The 17,520-nt window shown below is 48.1% G+C and overlaps 1 protein-coding gene across 1 annotated transcript; it reads left to right on the forward strand.

Moving 5' to 3' along the window:
* The first annotated feature begins 2,908 nt into the window (after positions 1–2,908).
* On the forward strand, positions 2,909–16,764 carry LOC134143730 (ATPase family AAA domain-containing protein 2-like). Its single transcript, XM_062582022.1, has 17 exons — positions 2,909–2,983; positions 3,100–3,210; positions 6,348–6,446; positions 6,674–6,789; positions 7,483–7,657; positions 8,346–8,434; positions 8,807–8,966; positions 9,766–9,856; positions 10,300–10,614; positions 11,335–11,461; positions 11,827–12,010; positions 12,791–12,976; positions 13,660–13,795; positions 13,955–14,098; positions 15,088–15,197; positions 15,796–15,924; positions 16,723–16,764. Exons 1-17 carry the CDS (start codon positions 2,909–2,911, stop codon positions 16,762–16,764), a joined length of 2,289 nt encoding a protein of 762 aa, XP_062438006.1.
* Positions 16,765–17,520: the final 756 nt, after the last annotated feature.

Here is a 17,520-nt window from a genome sequence, read left to right on the forward strand (position 1 = left end):
TGCTCTGGAGGGGCTGCTGTGCCCTGAGCAGGAGAAGGCGAGGGGAGGTCGTGAGACAGAGCAAGAGGTGGTTTGGTGACGTTCCAAGGCTAAGTGTCCATTTGACTCCATCATTTTGTACTAGAATGTCATGCTGATTATATGTATTGTTTCAAACACTTTCTCGTGCCTGCTTCCCTTTGCTGTTCTGTGTGCATGGAGAAGATGATGGACTCGACATGCTTCCAGGCTTCTCCCATTGCAGAAGGAGTACAGCTGCACTTATCTTACCCTTTCTGTGTAAGTAAGTATTTCACTCAGCAAAATGATGCCGTGGCAGTTTTAACTTAGCTGAAATAACTTCTTCCAAAGCCTACTGCTGTCTAAAAGCACTTGCATTATTGCTCTCTAATGATAACTTTCCTGTTGGCTACTTCAGGTGTGTCTGTTCCTGGGCCAGCATTGCCCGTGAGCTTAGCCCGTGGTCCTCTGCCACTACAGTAACTTCTGTTAGGATTAGAGCCAGCAACCGTGTTTCCTCTCCCTCAGCTTTGATTTGCTAAACGGAATTCTTCTGGTCTCCCGTTGCCCGCTAGGCATTTCATTTTTTGAGAAACAAAAACATTTGAGAAACATCTCAACATTTCCTGGGCCATGAATAATACTGAACACGGAGAGGCAAGGGAGCCCCGAACTAAATACACATTTACAGTTCTTCTGTTGAAAGACTTTCCGTTTCTCATCCCACTTTCTGGTATGTTTTTGCCTGCAAAAGGGCAAGCTGACACAGTCCGCACCTCCTGTGAAACTAAGGAACACTCGGTGGTTGTACTCCACCGATCCTTCCTTGCTATTTGTGAAGTAGAAGAACTGTATCTGACTCTACTCTTTTGTGTATATGCCTCATTTGGATGAAGTTACTAGGTAGGCACCAAGCTGCAGCATAATTGGGACTGATTGTTCTTGTTCCTTTTGATCAGGAAAATCTGGATACGTACTGCCAAGGAAAGCAACAGGAAGAAACTCAAGAACCCGAGGCAGAAATTGTCGGTTAGTTCTGGCTTTCCGTTTTCTCCCCCGTGTTGCAGCCCAGAGCCTCACCTAAAAGGGAAACGAGCTGAACTACTGCCTCTTGTTCTGCTCTTCATAATTCCCTATTGCCGCAGAGCTTGCAAGCCATAGGCATGGCCTCCACATGGGCCTCCCTGCCCTTGTGAACTCTGTGCAGATGGTCAGCAAAGAGAACGGGTCCTTTCCCCAAATGCTTACGAGCTAAGGCAGGGCAGAAGTCAACAGCTGGCTCTAGACAGGCGGGGAACGCAAAGAAAGGGAGAGTCTGACTCCGAGTGGTAAGCAGGGACGATGTCAGCACTAGCCTGTTCATCAGGGTTCATGGCTTTTGAGCAGCATCACGGGAATTTTCAGGAAGCAAGGTAGACCACTGGATGTGTAGGAAAAGCTCCTGCCGAGTACAGAGATCGGCCGAATGTAGCGCTTCTGCATTTGTGTGTTGCGCAGGTAGCTGATGGAAGCTGTTGTGAGGGCCCGTTTGGAATCAGGGGCTGTCGTATGCAGTGGGAAATGGGATGAGGAACGAGGATAAGTCATGAAGGGCCTTAGTAACTTTGCATTGGATGAGCCAGAGGACACTTGAAGGTTTTCAGGAGAAGGCAGTTGCTTGTAGAAAGCTGCTGAAAAGCGTGCCTTGACTGGGAGGTGAGAGTATGAGGCAATTCTTTCATGGGCAAAGTGAAAACTCTGGGATTCTAAGGGCAAGACATTCCTCCATCTCTGATGAAAGAGGAGAGTGCTAGAGGGTGAGGGAGGGGGGCTGGTAGAAACCCCAGACTCCTTTCCCTGTTTTCCTTGTGCTCTGCCTGTGTGCCCCATGCAATTTTTATCTCCGTCATTCAGAAAGCAGAACTACTGTTTTGGTTCAGACAAGGAAAAGGCAATGCTAGCCAAGGAATAGAATGAAATTACTCAGAGTGGGTAAGCTGGTCATTGAAGAGGCCACGTCCATTCCTTACCTGGCATCCAGCTATTAATGTGAGAGGGTATTAGTAAGAGCTTGCTAGGTAGGGATGCTCCATGTTTGGCATTCCGACCATCTTTCACAGAAGAATTTCCAGTTCCTAAACAGAAGCTCCTGGCATAAACTTTCTCTGTAGGCATCAGACTCCTTTTTTCTCGTTGGGGAACTTCCCTGTTATTGCCCGTGGCAGAGCTATGGCAGAGGCAAGATCTGAAACCACAGAAGCAGATGAAGTCTTGCTGCTGTCAGGACATTCCAAAAATGTCCCGGAAGCACTACCTCGCAATACTGAGAGGGAACTTTCTGAAATAGCTCTTCTCATGGTAGCTGCCTCGTTGCTCAGCAGAATGTGGCCCCTTGTTACGCTCATGGAGGCTGGTGGCAAGCCACCCAGCAATTCCACCAAGGCCAGACCTTTGCCCATGACCTATACGCACGCTCCTCTCTGCTGATTCCGAGTTTCTGGAATGTGTCATGCACAAATGGCTCTGGAGCTTTGGCAGCGTTTCACATCTTGCGTGTCATACCCATGCTGGTAACAATAAAACCCATCGCTATCTGTGTGGTACCTTTTGGGAGTAATACAACTTGCAGCAGTGTTTGAAGAGTTCAGTGTTGGCGACGTTGTAAAGGTTCTGCTCTAACCAGCTCATCAGAAGAAGGTGAAGAGCAAGAAGATGAAGAAGGCAAAGATACGTGCAGGGGCTATAGGCTTAGAGAAAGGAAGGATCTTGTATCTCAGTAGGTTATATGTGCAGTTTCTCTGCAGGGTTGATTTCTTGTGTATAGGGGGGACAGAAGTTCTTGAAGGAAACTGTATAGGCACCAGGAATGATATCTTAGATATTGTAATTACAGGGTCACCAGAAGAAGATGAAAACCGAAAGGCGGCAGATGGCAAAGACCCTCCAAAGCAGTATAGCCTTCGACCAAGGCAAACTGCCATATGCTATCGAGAGCCACTGGAATGTAGGTTATGGGCACAGTTTCTCTGCAGGGCTGATTTCTTGTGTGTAGGGGGACAGAAGTTCTTGAAGGAAACTGTATAGGCACCAGGAATGATATCTTAGATACTGTAATTACAGGGTCATCAGAAGAAGACGAAAATCAAGAAGAGGCAGATGGCAAAGACCCTCCGAAGCAGCGTAGCCTTCGACCAAGGCAAACTGGCATATGCTGTCGAGAGCCACTGGAATGTAGGTTATGGGCAGTTTCTCTGCAGGGCTGATTTCTTGTGCATAGGGGGGACAGAAGTTCTTGAAGGAAACTGTATAGGCACCAGGAATGATATCTTAGATACTGTAATTACAGGGTCACCAGAAGAAGATGAAAACCGAAAGGCGGCAGATGGCAAAGACCCTCCAAAGCAGTATAGCCTTCGACCAAGGCAATCTGCCATATGCTATCGAGAGCCACTGGAATGTAGGTTATGGGCACAGTTTCTCTGCAGGGCTGATTTCTTGTGCATAGAGGGGAGAGACGTTCTTGAAGGATACCATATAGGCACCAGGAATGATATCTTAGGTACTGTAATTACAGGGTCAACAGAAGAAGATGAAAATCAAGAAGAGGCAGATGGCAAAGACCCTCTGAAGCAGCGTAGCCTTTGACCAAGGCAAACTGGCATATGCTATCGAGAGCCACTGGAATGTAGGTTATGGGCACATTTTCTCTGCAGGGCTGATTTCTTGTGCAGAGGGGACAGAAGTTCTTGAAGGATACCGTATAGGCACCAGGAATGATATCTTAGGTACTGTAATTGCAGGGTCATCAGAAGAAGATGAAAACCAAAAGGAGGCAGTTAGCAAAGACTCTCCGAAGCAGCGTAGCCTTCGACCAAGGCAAACCGTCATATGCTCTCGAGAACGATTGGAATGTAGGTTATAGGCACAGTGTCTCTGCAGGGCTGATTTTCTGCATTTAAGGGGGATATCAGTTCTTGAATGACAGTGTAGATGTGTGCACACAAATAAGAAATGTTACCTAGGTTCTGGAAGTACAGGGTTGTCCAAAGGGGGTGAACACCCAGAAGGCGAAAGTGGCGAGGATACTCGGAAGCAGCATAACCTTCACCCAAGCAAAACCGTGGTGCAGGATCAAGCTGCACTGCAAAGTGCGATATTCACAGAGCCTCTCTGAAGGGCCAGTTTCTTGTGTATAGGTGGGGCATAATTTTGTGAACAAAAATCTATACACCTGCGCACCACGGTTATTTCAATTCCTTGCCTTCATTCTGCAAGTAAAAACCCCCACGGTTTTTCGTAGATGCCTAGTTAGAACTCAGTTTCTTCCTCTACTTGTTATTTACAGCTTGCAGTACCTTCTTGGGGTTTCACTGCTCTGCTCTTATCAAGGTTTCACAGAATAAGCTTTGCTCTTTCTGTAGCTGAACTTCCCAAGTTTAAAAGAAAGATGTCCACGCAGAAGTAAAACAAATGACCTGTGTGTCCTCAAAAGCATAGTAGCAGAGCCCGCTTGCTTTTTGTGCTCTGTTCTGACTTTCAGTTCTCCTTCAGAAGCAGGTGTGCATTTAGTTCACTTGCCCTGTGCCTTGGTAAAAAACACTGAGAACTTTCCTCTGGTCTGGAGTTCAAGATGGTGAATCCCATCCCACTTCCTGCCTTGTTGACGAACCAGCTGTACCTGAAAAGCATGTGATGTGCAATATTCTTGTAAATGTTTTGCTTTCAGCGGAGTTGGGAGAAGCTAAGACATTTTGTTCAGGGCCGTCTTCTTCTCCCACACAAGGAGCTACGTCTACATGTGCTCGGTCACAAAGCCCTGTCGGCAAAAGACCAAACAGGTTGGTGGGCGTACAGCTAGTGACAGCTCTTGTTTATCGGCAGTGGTGTCACTCCCAGCACCGAGTAATGGAACAACCGTAACCCTTGTAACCGTGCCAGTCCGACCTCAGTGTAGAGGCGGCAAGATTCTTTTCTTTGGGAGAGGTGATCCTCAGCCTTAGAGAGACTTCCACTAGCCAGCAGTTTTCAGGAAGGCATGCTTTGGGGGCCAGTGATGAGACGATTCTGGAGAGAGTGGCTGAGATTCTGCAGCTGAAATCATAGAATCACAGAATCAGTAATGTTGGAAGGGCCCTCCAGAGATCATCTAGTCCAACCTCCCTGCTCAGCAGGTCACCTAGAGCATGTAACCCTTGTGTTCTGCACTTGAAGCCAGAATCCCCTTCCAGAAACCGTCACTAGACGATTTCATTGTGAAGTACAGAAATGATTTTCTTGACGCATGTAGGCAACTTACTTAGAGGGAGAGTCTGTGGATAAATGTTCATGTATTTTTAGTTGCTTCTGGCACACGATTCAAAGTAGCTTCATTTCATTCAACATACAAGTGGAGGTGAGTTCTTGTTCCTATGGGAAATTCCACACAGCTGTGTTCTGCTTAGTGTAAATGAAGATGTTGGGAGCAATTGTGATTGTAAAGACAGCGCTGGCTATGACGCTCCGTATTCCCATGGTCCGTAGGGCATTAAATCGTCTGTATTTGTATCCAGTTTTGAATGCTGCCCGTTGTGTAGTCTGCACTGATTTTAAAGAAGACTGAGAACTTATGTCTAGATAGTCTTTTCCGTCGGCAGGCTGCTTGACGCAGGTAGTCCAGCCTGCTGAAAGCTCTGCATTTGCTTTCCAAGCTCTGCGTGACGCTGCGTGGTCTGCCTATGGCAGGGGGCAGAAGTCTACGGGAAGCAAAGGCAGGTGTGCTGGCCAGTCATGCTGGCCATTCCTTGTGCGGCTGCTTTGGGCAGCAGCTTTGAACATTAAGTGCAGAGGAAAGCAGGGGGCATAAGGGGGGCACTCCTAGACTATGGTGACTTTGCACTGCTCTGGCAAGCCATATGAAAATAAATCAGACTTGTTAGAAGCACTGTGGTGGGGGTTTTTCAGTCACTCAACTCCTGACACGTCTTTCCTCTTGGAACTGAGATCACTAGTTCTGCCTGGAAGCGTTCCGAAACAAGGAAGCTTCCCAACCAAGTGTTCATGGCCCTATTGCTGACAAAGGCTCTTTGGATTCCGTGAGCAGCTAGAGCACGGAGAATGACGGCTATTGCTGGGTCTGAGCACTTAGGGATGTAAAAATGATCACTCAGCTAGTCTAATGCCACACAGGCCCACCCGTCTTTCTTTACTCTTGGCTATTGAAGACAAATCAATTCCCATGACTATTTTACTTTCTGGGAAGTTTATGCAAGTTTGTAAGTGCTCCTGCCCTCCCTTGCCAACATGAAAGAAACCGGAATCCCTCCAGCTGCATGTTCATTCAGAAGGCGCCTTTCCCTTTCTCCTTCATTCACACCAGGTGTCTTCCCCAGAACTCTGGGGGAAAGGGATTTGAGAGAAATGGCAAGGATCCAAAGAAAACTGGAACAGATGTGGCTGATCCAGTCGCTCCAGTGCAAATAGATGGCTCAGTAAGTATTTGTCACTTATGGCTTTGGTGGGGACTTTTCCAGGGCTGATGAAATCTTTGCGTGCTGGGCTGTCTATGGCTGCCTCGGGTCACAGTTTTCTCTGAAGGAACTTCAAAGCTGTCCTCAGCATCTCCTTTCTGCTGGCAGATGACAATTTCTGATGAAGCCTTTCCTCGGGGGCAGCTTTCTCTAACCTACGAACTGTGTTCTGTTGAATTTCTCTTCAGGTGCGGTTTGATGGCGTGGGGGGTCTCTCTGACCACATTTCAGCTTTGAAAGAGATGGTCATTTTCCCGTTACTTTATCCGGAGTTCTTTGAGAGATTCAAACTGCGACCCCCAAGGTAACGGAAGGCGCATTAGAAGTGCACAAGCTAACGCCGCCGTGCTCAGGAGAATAGGAACCCGAGGTGTCCGTACAGCTGGGTGCTTCAAAAGTTGTGGTCACCCCTGCTGAGATTTTGCAGGGGTGTTAAGAAGTGATGTCTTCAAAATGGAACAAATCCGGACTGTATTAGGCAGACTCCTATGCCTTGCCATAGTTAAAGGCTTGGTGGCTGCTCTCTTACAATGAGAATCAGTCCTGTAAGCCTTAGGACTTCCAACTGAAACGTTGCTGCGCCTGTGATGCTTAGACTAAAATAAAAATAGTCTGCTTCTTACATAGTTATATTGGTTCTGTGCTGTGAGATGCAATCACTCACAGAGAGCTTACTGTTGGGGTGCATTCTTTTTAACATGAATGTGTTCTTCTCTTTGGGAGGAGGGGTAGTGTTCATTGATTTAATGGCTAAGAGAAGGCTGTTAGTGTCAAGTCTTGCCTCTTGTGAGAGCTTGCACCTGTTTTGACTTTTCTGCCACTTGAGCTCTGCCTGCTGCTACTCCTGGAAGTACTGGAAGTGTTTTAGTTAGGAGGAAAGGCTTGTTTGCTTTAGGGGTGGGGCTTGTAGTAGGCACTTTTTGGTGTTTTGGTCAGAGCCATGCAACTCTCTCCTTTTTCATTATTTATTTATTTATATTTTCATTTTTCGTTACAGAGGCTGTCTATTCTATGGCCCACCAGGGACTGGAAAGACCCTGGTAGCTCGGGCACTTGCTAACGAATGCAGCCAAGGCGACAGGAGAATTTCCTTCTTCATGAGGAAAGGCGCTGACTGCCTGAGTGAATGGGTGGGAGAATCTGAGCGCCAGCTCCGTTTATTATTTGAGCAGGTAAGGTGGAAATGTGCACTCTGTTGTGTCAGAGCGGTGCTGGAGTAGTTCTGTGCTGGATGTCTTCCTGGAGAACTCGGTCTTCTGCGTATTTGGTTGGTTTCTCCCACTGAAGTGGGAATGTTAGTGTTTCCTTTCTCAGTGTCATCCTGCTTTGGATCAGCGGCTTGGAATCTTGCAGGTGTGCTGGCAAAGACGTATCAATAAGCAGGAGAATTCACTAGATCAAAGATTCCCTCCTCCTCCTGCTCCCCTGCCATACTACACAGACACACACACAAAACAAAAAAAAACCACCCTCACCCCACCCCCCAAAAAACAAAAACAAACAAACAAACAAAAAAAAAACCCCAGCACATGGTCATTGAATCATTGCACTGGCAGCTTGCCTCCAGAGCCTGTAATTGAGTTACTGAAGGCCTGACTCTGCTCTCTGGTTGCCCAGCAGCTGTGCAAATTCCTGGAGCCATCTGTTCCCAGGAGCAGTCACAGCTGCTTGGCGCAGGCTGCTGGCTTCTGTTACTTGTGCCACTTACCCCTTTGTCTCAGAGAGCAGAGGTCCCTGATGGTGCTCTGAAAGTCCAGGGCTGGTGACTTTGCAGCCACAGTGTTTTTTCATGCCTGTCCCCTTTGAGTAGTGCTGTGTTCTACCTAGGCCACAGTTGCAGTGTCTGCACTTTCCTTCCAGGCCTACAAGATGCGGCCTTCAATTATTTTCTTTGATGAGATAGATGGTCTTGCCCCTGTGCGGTCCAGTCGCCAGGATCAAATTCATAGGTATGGCACTTTTCTTTCTTCTTTTCTCTTTCTTTTCTTCTGCATTTACACACAATCTGTTTGATTTCTGCAAAAAGAAGACCAGCCTGGTGCCTTTACATGACACACTAATTCATGCTGAAATCTTAGAGCACCATGATGCTCAGCCTCAGGTGATTTTACACACCGGAGCTGAAAAGCACGTGCTAAGCTGGGTGTCAGCACAAGGTCTCTGGTTTCCCTGTGTGCTGTTTGTTTGTCTTGACGTGAGTCCTTCCACTAACCAACATCTCATCCAGAAGAGCTTATCCTTTGGAGTGGCCACTGGAGAAAGTCATGCCGAATGGAGCAGCACTTCCCAAACCAGTGAATCAACCCTTGTTCTTTTGTTAGTTCTCTTGTCACAACGCTTCTGGCGCTTATGGATGGCTTAGAGAGCAGAGGAGAGATTGTGGTCATTGGAGCCACCAACAGACTCGACTCCCTAGACCCTGCTTTGCGGAGGCCAGGTCGTTTTGACAGAGAGTTCCTTTTCGCCTTGCCCAATAAAGAGGTAAGACCCCTTTTAGTCACCCTCCTGCTAATGTGGCCAAGTCTTTCTTTGCAAGACAACCGTGCACCCACGCAGTACCACAGAGCAGGGAAGAAGGGAAGAAATGGTGCCCACGTGTTTGTCTGCTCTCATGAGCAGCAGAGAGGGTAGCATGAAACAGAGTTATCGTATGATTTGCTCCTGTAGAAGTCATCTCAAAATCCCTCCTGTGATTAGTCCTTGTAGCAGGGAACACTTGAGTGCATCTCTGGCAAAGATCGGAGGTGAAACACAGGCAAAGCCTGACATTTTCTGGGCTAGCGCTTTGAGCCACAGTTTTCGTTCCTCTTGGTAGGACTTGTAGCAACTTGAAAGAGAGCGCTGGCACTACTTTGCAGAACAACCTGTGAGAACGGCAGACTTGATTAACTGATGAGTCCGTCACCATGAAGTTTTGCTGAATTGGAGAGGGTCTTCTCTGAGGATTTGAGAATCTTCTCTGAGGAATCTCTTTCCACCTAAGCTTTAGACTACCTTTTTTTCCCCCAAGAGCATTCAGTCTCATACCTGTGGAGACTCGCCTCTTTATAGATGCCGGAAATGCCTTTCGTTTGCTTCCTGCTCCTCACAAAGAGCTGAACGTGGCAAACTGAGAATCACTGAACTTGGGAGAGCAGGCAGTGTGTTAAGAGAACTCTAAAGTTCCTGCCTTTCTAGCAGTGTAAAACTGGCAGTTATATGAACGGGAGAGTGTTTGTGGGGTTGTTTGTTTTTCCCTGAGAGACGAACGTAAAGCAAAACGCCATCGTTTTGTATGTAGGCTCGAAAAGAGATTCTCAAGATTCACACGAGAGCCTGGAGCCCTAAGCCGCTGGATGCATTTCTTGAGGAGCTGGCTGAAAAATGTGTTGGTAAGATCAAAAATGCATTGAGCACCTGCACGTGACTGCATGCTGAAAGAGTCCAAGCTTGTACCAGGCAGTAAGCAAGCCTCTGTGCCTTACCACAGAATTTGCCCCTGAGCCGGCTGGCAGGACTTGGTTGCTACCACGGTGGCAGGTTCCTGTCCACTTGCCTTGTTTTGTCTCTCAGAACACCAAAGGGTTTGGGGGGCATCTTCCTCAGCAGCAAAAAGTTTGCTCTCACAGGGGCTTCCTAAGCACAGGATATCCAGCTGCAAACCCCATAAAGGAACTGCTCTGCAGAGCGGTAACTCTTTTCAAATCACCCGCTGAACAGTTCCTGTTTGGGCCGCAGACAGAGACTTGACAAGCTGCCCTTTGGCAGCCATGTCCCTGACTTCTTTGTGCTGCCTGAGACTGACATGACACTGCATTCTTGTCTTGCTCATTAGGATACTGTGGAGCCGACATTCAGTCTCTCTGTGCTGAAGCTGCCCTCTGTGCTTTGCGCCGACACTACCCACGGATATACACGAGTCGACAGAAGCTGCAGATAGACATCGCTGCCATTGAAGTAGCAGCAAGAGATTTTGCGGAGGCTCTGCGGAAGATTGCACCAGCTTCGCAGAGGGCTGTGGCTTCGCCCGCGCAACCGCTGTCAGCCGTTTGTAAGCCACTGCTTCAGAGGACTCTGGAGAGACTCCTAAAAGCGTTACAGAGAGTGTTTCCCCAGGCAGCGCTTGCACTAAAGAAGGACCAGCAGCCAGGTAGAACAGTAACATCACTGCCTTCAAATTCTGCCACAGCAAACACTTCCAGCTGGTGCAGGCAGCAGAAACCAATCTTTCAGTCATGGTGGGATTGGTCTCAAACGGTAGAAACTTCTCGTTTGCCTATGCATGCCTTTACCTCAGGAATATCTGGAACAGAGTGCTGCCTAGCTTGTACTGCGGCTTCTGAAGCGCTCCATGCTTTGATCAATGGAGGTCGCTGACTGGTTCTATGCTGATTGCTTGAGGCTGTCCTACCGCTACTATGAACTAGTGGAACTAAGGAGAGCTGCTAGATTCTTTCCTCTGGGTAAAAGAGAGGCAGAAAAGCACTGAGGAAAGGCAGGTGGAGAGGCGAGGGGGTTGGCAGAAACATGCCGCCTGAGTTGTCCACCTTCCGCTACCTCCTCCTCGAGTGACCTTTGAGAGGCTGCATTTAGAAGACACCCTGGTCTCTATATGCCAGCTCTGCAGTCCTCGGACAAATGGGCGTTTGCTGCCGCCCCGTTCCCTTAGTTGCCACTCGCTTACTGTGGGCTCCGGCTCCAGAAAGAAGTGACCTTGTTGGGGGCTTTAGGTGTCTAGCGTTCAGTGTGTGCCCGCCCAATGAAGGAAGACAAGACCCTGGCTTTCAGCACTCATTTCAAAGCTGTAGGAGTGCAAGGGAGGCAGGTGTGGGCTCTTCTGGACAGTTAACAAACCTCTCTTGTCTTTCAGACGGTGCAAATCCTATCTTAGGAAATGGCTGCATGTATAGTCATGAGGCGTCACCTTCAGGTTTTGCAGAGGAGCTGTTTCATCAAACGGCCAGTCCTCAAAAGGAAACGTTCCTTCACTTGAACAGGTAAATGTCTGTGTGCTTTGGATTGCAGTTCTTTGGCTTTCTGCGTCCTTGCCGGCGGTCTCGGCTGTGGAACTGGGAGGGGGGTAGACCCAAATGCTTCTGACAGGCGTGTTTCGTAAGAATAAAGCAAGAATCACTAACAGCCCATGGGGGAAAGGGTGCCTCAATGAGAATAACTGAATTAAAAAAATGTCTTGCAGTTCCATGTCCTTCCTGATCACAGAGCAGTTTCTCACCTCCTGTAGTGTGGAGAGTATTTGAGGAGGAAAAAGCAAAAAGCAAGGAAAAAGGAGAAGGGACTGAACAGCTGTGTCTTTACTGATTACTTTGTTTTCAGAGTGCTTGCTTTCTTCTTGTTGTTCTAGAGATGCTTACTGCCAGCCCACGTGTTACAGGCCAAGGTTCTTAATAGCGGGAGAGCCCGGATGCGGGCAAAGTTCTCACCTGGCTCCTGCAGTAATACATGCGCTGGAGGAGTTTGCAGCTTACACGCTGGACCTGCCGGCTCTCTTTGTTAGTAGCACGTCGCCTGAAGAAAGATGTGCACAGGTATCTCTTCTCTCTTGCATTAACAGGAGTACTCTTCTAGCTGGGTACAGTTACAAAATGCAGCTAATACTGAGCTGGTAGCACTGCAGTCTATGTCGTAAAGGCAAGGACTCCCAGAACGCTTTATACTTGTGCACCTGTGTCTTTTGTTTACCTGGAGAAACTGAGCTAGAGTTAGTTGTGTTTAGCTCAAGGTGAGAGTAGAATGCAACATACAGGCTGAGTGCCGTTCTATTCCTTTTGCCTCTTGGGCAGGGAGCCGACTCTGTTGTTTGGCATCGCTGTATTTTCACAGGTTAACCCTTAGTAGAAGCACTTGAGAGCCGTGCAAGGGAGAATAGATGTGTTCCGTGGCTGGGGGCTCATCAGTCACAGAAAGGCAACATCTCCTTCTGGGTTATGTGACACTGGCATCCGTGGCCACCGAGCCGCAGTGCCTAACTAGTGCCCGGATATACTGCTGGTGCGTTCCATCCTGGAACAGCAACTGCCTGAGTGCTGGTCACCTGATCAGGTGCCCAAAGGTATTCAAGCCCAGAAAGGATGCTTGCCGCTCTGTTCATGGGGTAGATGCACTGCCACGTGGACTGGGCTGTAAGGAGTCACCTTACGTCTAAGCAGCTTGGAAATCAGGTCTCTTTCTAGTCTTGTGGCTTTCTTCCAACCTTTTCCCATCAGGCACTGGTATTTTGTAGCATGTGTTGACTGATAACGGTGTTGCTTCTTAGCAGCTTATTCTGTGTGGTTCAGAATTCTTATGCAAACTCCCATTTGCATTAGTTGATCCGAGAAGCCCAGAGGACAGCGCCAAGCATCCTTTATGTGCCTCGTATCCACGTATGGTGGGAGGCTGCTGGCGTCACACTGAGAGCTACGTTTACAACGTTATTGGAGAACATTCCAGCATATGCTCCAGTTTTGTTGCTTGCAACGTCAGATGTACGTCACGCAGAGCTCGCCCAAGAGGTATTTCGATTGCTGCTTTTCCTGCTTTTTTCTGTCTCGGTGGAACTTGCCTCTCCAGTAAGCACCTGGCTACTGCGCTGCCCAGAGCAGAGGGATCCTGATGTTACCAGGGCAGCCTGCCTGAATCTTTGGAAATTTGCTTAGGCAGTAATCACTACTGAACATGTTTGTCTACCAGACTTTTGAAGTCAAGAGCTTCCCTTTGACCCAGCCTTCTCCACCCCTATGGCCTTCTCAGACAGATGCCTGAATTCCCTCCTGGACAATAATCCCCGTGACTTCCACACAGTTATTGACCTGCTTAGTCAAGCGTACGCAGTGCTTGCATTGTAAAGGGTAAAAAACATGCTTTCTAAAATGATTTCTTGCGACAGCCTGCCGTTTCCAAAGGCGGCTGTTACACTGTTAACAGCGGCAATTAATTTAGACTTTCCATGCCTCAACAGAAATGATCATTCTTATTTCATGCAGGCCAAAGAGTCCTTCAAAGATGATGTTTTAGGATGCCACGGAAGCCTATGAAAAATCTAGGCCTACTTGAAGGCCAAGTAGCTGACTTGCTGTAGCTTCTCTTGTACTCAAATCATTAGCCAGCCTATTCCGAAAAGGCACTCATGTTCTTGGAGGTGAACCTGAATTTCTGTAGCCTTATATCTGCAATGTCTTTCCTCCTCCCACCTAAGGTCCGAGATTTATTTTCTGAGGCTTATGGAGAAGTTTTCCATGTCCAGTTGCCGGACGAGGAAGAAGGCAGAAAGTTCTTTGAGGACTTGCTTTTAAATCAAGCTGCTCAACCTGCTGCCTCCAAAAGGAAAGCAGGTGAGGAGCGTTTACAAGGAGGGCTTTGCTTACTGTTATGGGAGCAGCCATTTGGCATTTGTCTGGGCAACAGATTGTCGAGCAATAACTTTTAGAAGGCTTGCATGCTTTAGTGTGCTTTGAGTACTGCTGTCTAAAACACCTTCTGGCTGACTGCAGCTTGTCAGGAACACGGCGTACAGCCTGCAGCATCTCCACCGGAGCCTCGACTGCCAGCAGAGGAGCAAATGAAACAGTTTGAGGAGCAAGCAGAGGAGACATTGCCAGCAGGGCCTCTACCTTCCCATACACCCTTCCCAAGTGGCAAGTGGCATTTTTTTTTTTTTGCCTTTCCTGCATAAGCTGCTAATGCCATTGCTACCCTCCCTGTTCTCACTGCAAACTCCCTCTTTCCCATGATGCTTTTGCTTCCTTTTCCTCTTCCTTTCCTTCCGACCTGCCTCCCCTGCGCCCAGACAGAGAGCAGTGTCTCGCCCTGTGATTTCCAGTTCAAAGGATTAGACCTGCCAACTCAAGTGGCAAAAAGAGGGGAGCAAGAGTAATAGCTATCTGAAGACAAGACCATTGTTTCTTCCCTGCCCTCTGCTTTTCCCATGAGAAGGACAGCAGGGATCAAGGGGCTGGGCTTTCTCCCCGCTAAGGCCCAGGGTATGACATTGTGTGACAGCTCCTTATCCTGCTGGCAGGACTGGGAATTCCGTCACTGGTTTCATCCATGAGTTTTGGGCAATGTTCAGTGAATGCCAACATTGGTGTCTTATCCTGGAAGGCATAAGCACAAGGTTGGTTGTAAAGCAAGTGAACTGAATCTGCAAGCATACGAGCAGTAAGTGCTTAAGGAGCATTTCCCCTTCTCCAGCAAGTATTCCCTTAAGACTGCCTCTTTAATTCTTCCCACCGTTGAAGAAGAGCTTGCGTGCAGTGGCTCTTCAGCTTCTCCTCTACATTAGTTCCTGCAGTAAGACAGTAAGCAACCTGTCCTGCTGAGATAAGCTTCCTTTGTGGTAAAGCGTTCTGCCTGAAGTCTGAGCTGTCCATAAAATCCTGCAGCTGACTATTCTGTGAATGACATTCTGTAATCCGTTCCTCTTCTTTTAAAATCAAAAGGCCAAATGACCCCCTTCCCTTGCTCCCCCTTCTTTCTCAAGGTGCCTATGTAGTGGGACAGCACAGGGCTACTTCAGTGCCCTTGGTCCCTCTCCTGGTACTCCACGTCAGGTGACGATGCTAGAATTGAAGGAAGGACTGCATCGGTAATGTTTTGGTTTGCGCTTTCTGATGTCCCTGTGCAGCTGTATCAAGCAGAAAACGCAGAAGCAACGCATCACCGTCAGTCAGCCTAGCAGAGAAGAGGAGGAGATTCCCATCCAGCGAGGAGAATGAGACTCACGTCTGTTTAAGGGTAGGTTCGAGCTGACCGCTCTGCCTTTGCTTCCTGATCTGCTTCAGACACTTGAGCTGTTCTGCCAGCACGGCTGTACACATGTAGGCAGCTCCTGGGTCAAGAGAAGGAGCTGGGGAGGCTCCTGTTTGCAGCTGTCCGCAGCATTTCCAGGAGACCTGTGGCCTCTCTCCCAAACAGTGCCTCATACTGCAGCAGTACGATCTAATCAAATGCAGTCGTGACTTTGCTGCGGCAGCCTCTACCCCTTACTGTGCACTGGGCCACAGCAGTTGCTGCTGTTCTGGAAGAAGTTGCTTTGCCGTTAGGATCGTTCATGGGATAGACTGGGAAGTAACACAATGCTAGGCTTGTAACACAGCCTAAGGCTTGCTTTTTCCCTCGGAGGTAGGACCAATTCACCCATTTCTTTCCCCCCAAAATCCAGTGCAATCTGTAGTTTTGTTCTTGAAGTTTCACTCGTATTGTATTTTGCAGAAAAAGAAAGCAGGATGCGAGTTGTGTTAGACTGTCCTGGTTTAGTTACTGACGATACCCAGAGCCTGTTTGAAAGAGCTCATGCGCTCTTGCACTTGTCTTGTCTCCCTTCCTCCTTCAGCAACTGCTGAGTGCTGCTGCTGGGATAACAAAGAAGTTCAGCATCTTTCACCGGGAAAAACTACATGTTATGCTCAGCCAGTGTATTTACCGGCATCGACAAGACGACGACAAGACTCAGTTAATAGAGGTAGTATTTCTCACGGCACTTCCGATCGCTGTTACACCGCTCCTGCACGGGTACAGTGTGGGTATCGTGTCTTCATCTCAATCTTCGTCTCTTTACCGCATAGTAGTCCGTGTAATATCGGAGTGGTTCATCTCTGCCTGGGAGAACTCGGTGCATGCTGCAAAGCCGTTGTTGCGTTTGGCATGGCTGTTGGCAGTTTCAGCAGGGCTAAGACCGAGCCGGAAGACAAGGGATTGCACGCACACAGCCCTTTCAAAGCAGTTCACCCTGGAAGTTGTGAACAGCTTTTCTGTCGGGCCTCTCCTTGGGGAGGGGGCTGTGAAAGAAGGGCCCTGGTCTCCGTTTGTCACTACCCCTTCCTCCCCTTGCCGGCAGGCAAGCATCATAAGGAGCTGGGAAGAGATTTTTCTTTAGTGCCGCCACCATAACTCTTCTAGACTAGCACGTGCGAGCGTCTTGAATTGCGCACAAAGGGAGATTTCTGCCTCGGCTGGTGCTAGATAGGCCAGAAATTCCGGCTTCACGTTCAAGAGCCAGGAGGCAAAATTGGTTGTGCCTCTGCAGTTTGCCTTGAGAAGAGGAGGTCCCTTCTCCTAAGCCCTGCTCGTCTCCATCCCGTCTCGCACACCTGACAAAGAGGATGTCTCTCCTCAGCACACTTTTTGCAAGCACTGCTGATCCAGGCTCCCTCTCTTCCTCTGCTTGGGACACGTGGGGGTGCCTCTAAAGCCAGAGGGGCTAAAAAGACATTGTGATGGTTTCAGCACACCTAGTTGCCCTGTATTCTTTCTTTTTTAGGAAATGAAGAAGGAAATTGGAACGTTCCTTGGTGCCAACTAGTGTGAGCTTCTGAAGACTGACTCCAGCTCCGTGATGTTTTGTTTTAGTTGTATGCTGCCTGCTTCTCTGGGCCTGATTCAGTCACGAGAGCTTTGGCTCCATAAAGACTTGTTTATTGTGAGGGCATCAGCACACTGGAGCAGATTGCCCAGAGACGTTGCGTAGTCTCTACCCTTGAAGCTGTCTGGATGGGGTGCAGGGCAACGTGCCTGGTGTGACCCTGCTTGAGCAGGGGGGTTGGACTAGCTGATCTCCAGAGGTCCCTTCCAACCGCAACCATTCTGTGCGGTGCGATTCTGTTTATATATATAACATGTATATATGTATGTGTGTGTGTGTATGTCCAACTTTCACCAGTGTATCTCCTATTACTTACAAAGTCTAATTTATTAAAAGGGGTTGGTAACATTTATATTCGTAAAGGTGTGTCCTACCTTCAAAGTGATAAATGGGAACTCTAGAACATCACTGTGTATACGCAATACATTGTACAGTCAAAATAGTCCTCTTTTGACGGAAATGTAGACAAATAACTTGTTGCTGGGAGACTAGTGAATGTGACACTAGACTGTGTGAATACTGAGTAATGTAAAATCAGCTAGTCTAAGGAAAATAAAAATAATCTGGAACAAGCCCAATACGTGAAATGTGTGATCCTAGAAGGTATTCTAAAGGACCGTACCTATTCTCAGACAAACTTCATTGCTTTAAAACTGGAATTTTATGTGCTAGAATAAAAGAGCAGAAGAACCTTTG

This window comes from Rhea pennata, chromosome 8, assembly GCF_028389875.1.
Source record: "Rhea pennata isolate bPtePen1 chromosome 8, bPtePen1.pri, whole genome shotgun sequence".
Classification (NCBI taxonomy): Eukaryota; Metazoa; Chordata; class Aves; order Rheiformes; family Rheidae; genus Rhea; species Rhea pennata.

Coding starts and splice junctions, on each gene's coding strand:
- LOC134143730 (XM_062582022.1), top strand. CDS start 2,909: ATGGCAAAGACCCTCCAAAGCAGTATAGCCTTCGACCAAGGCAAACTG. Junction 12,011..12,790: donor CTGAAGAAAGATGTGCACAG/GTATCTCTTCTC, acceptor CATTTGCATTAG/TTGATCCGAGAAGCCCAGAG. Junction 13,796..13,954: donor TGCCTCCAAAAGGAAAGCAG/GTGAGGAGCGTT, acceptor GGCTGACTGCAG/CTTGTCAGGAACACGGCGTA.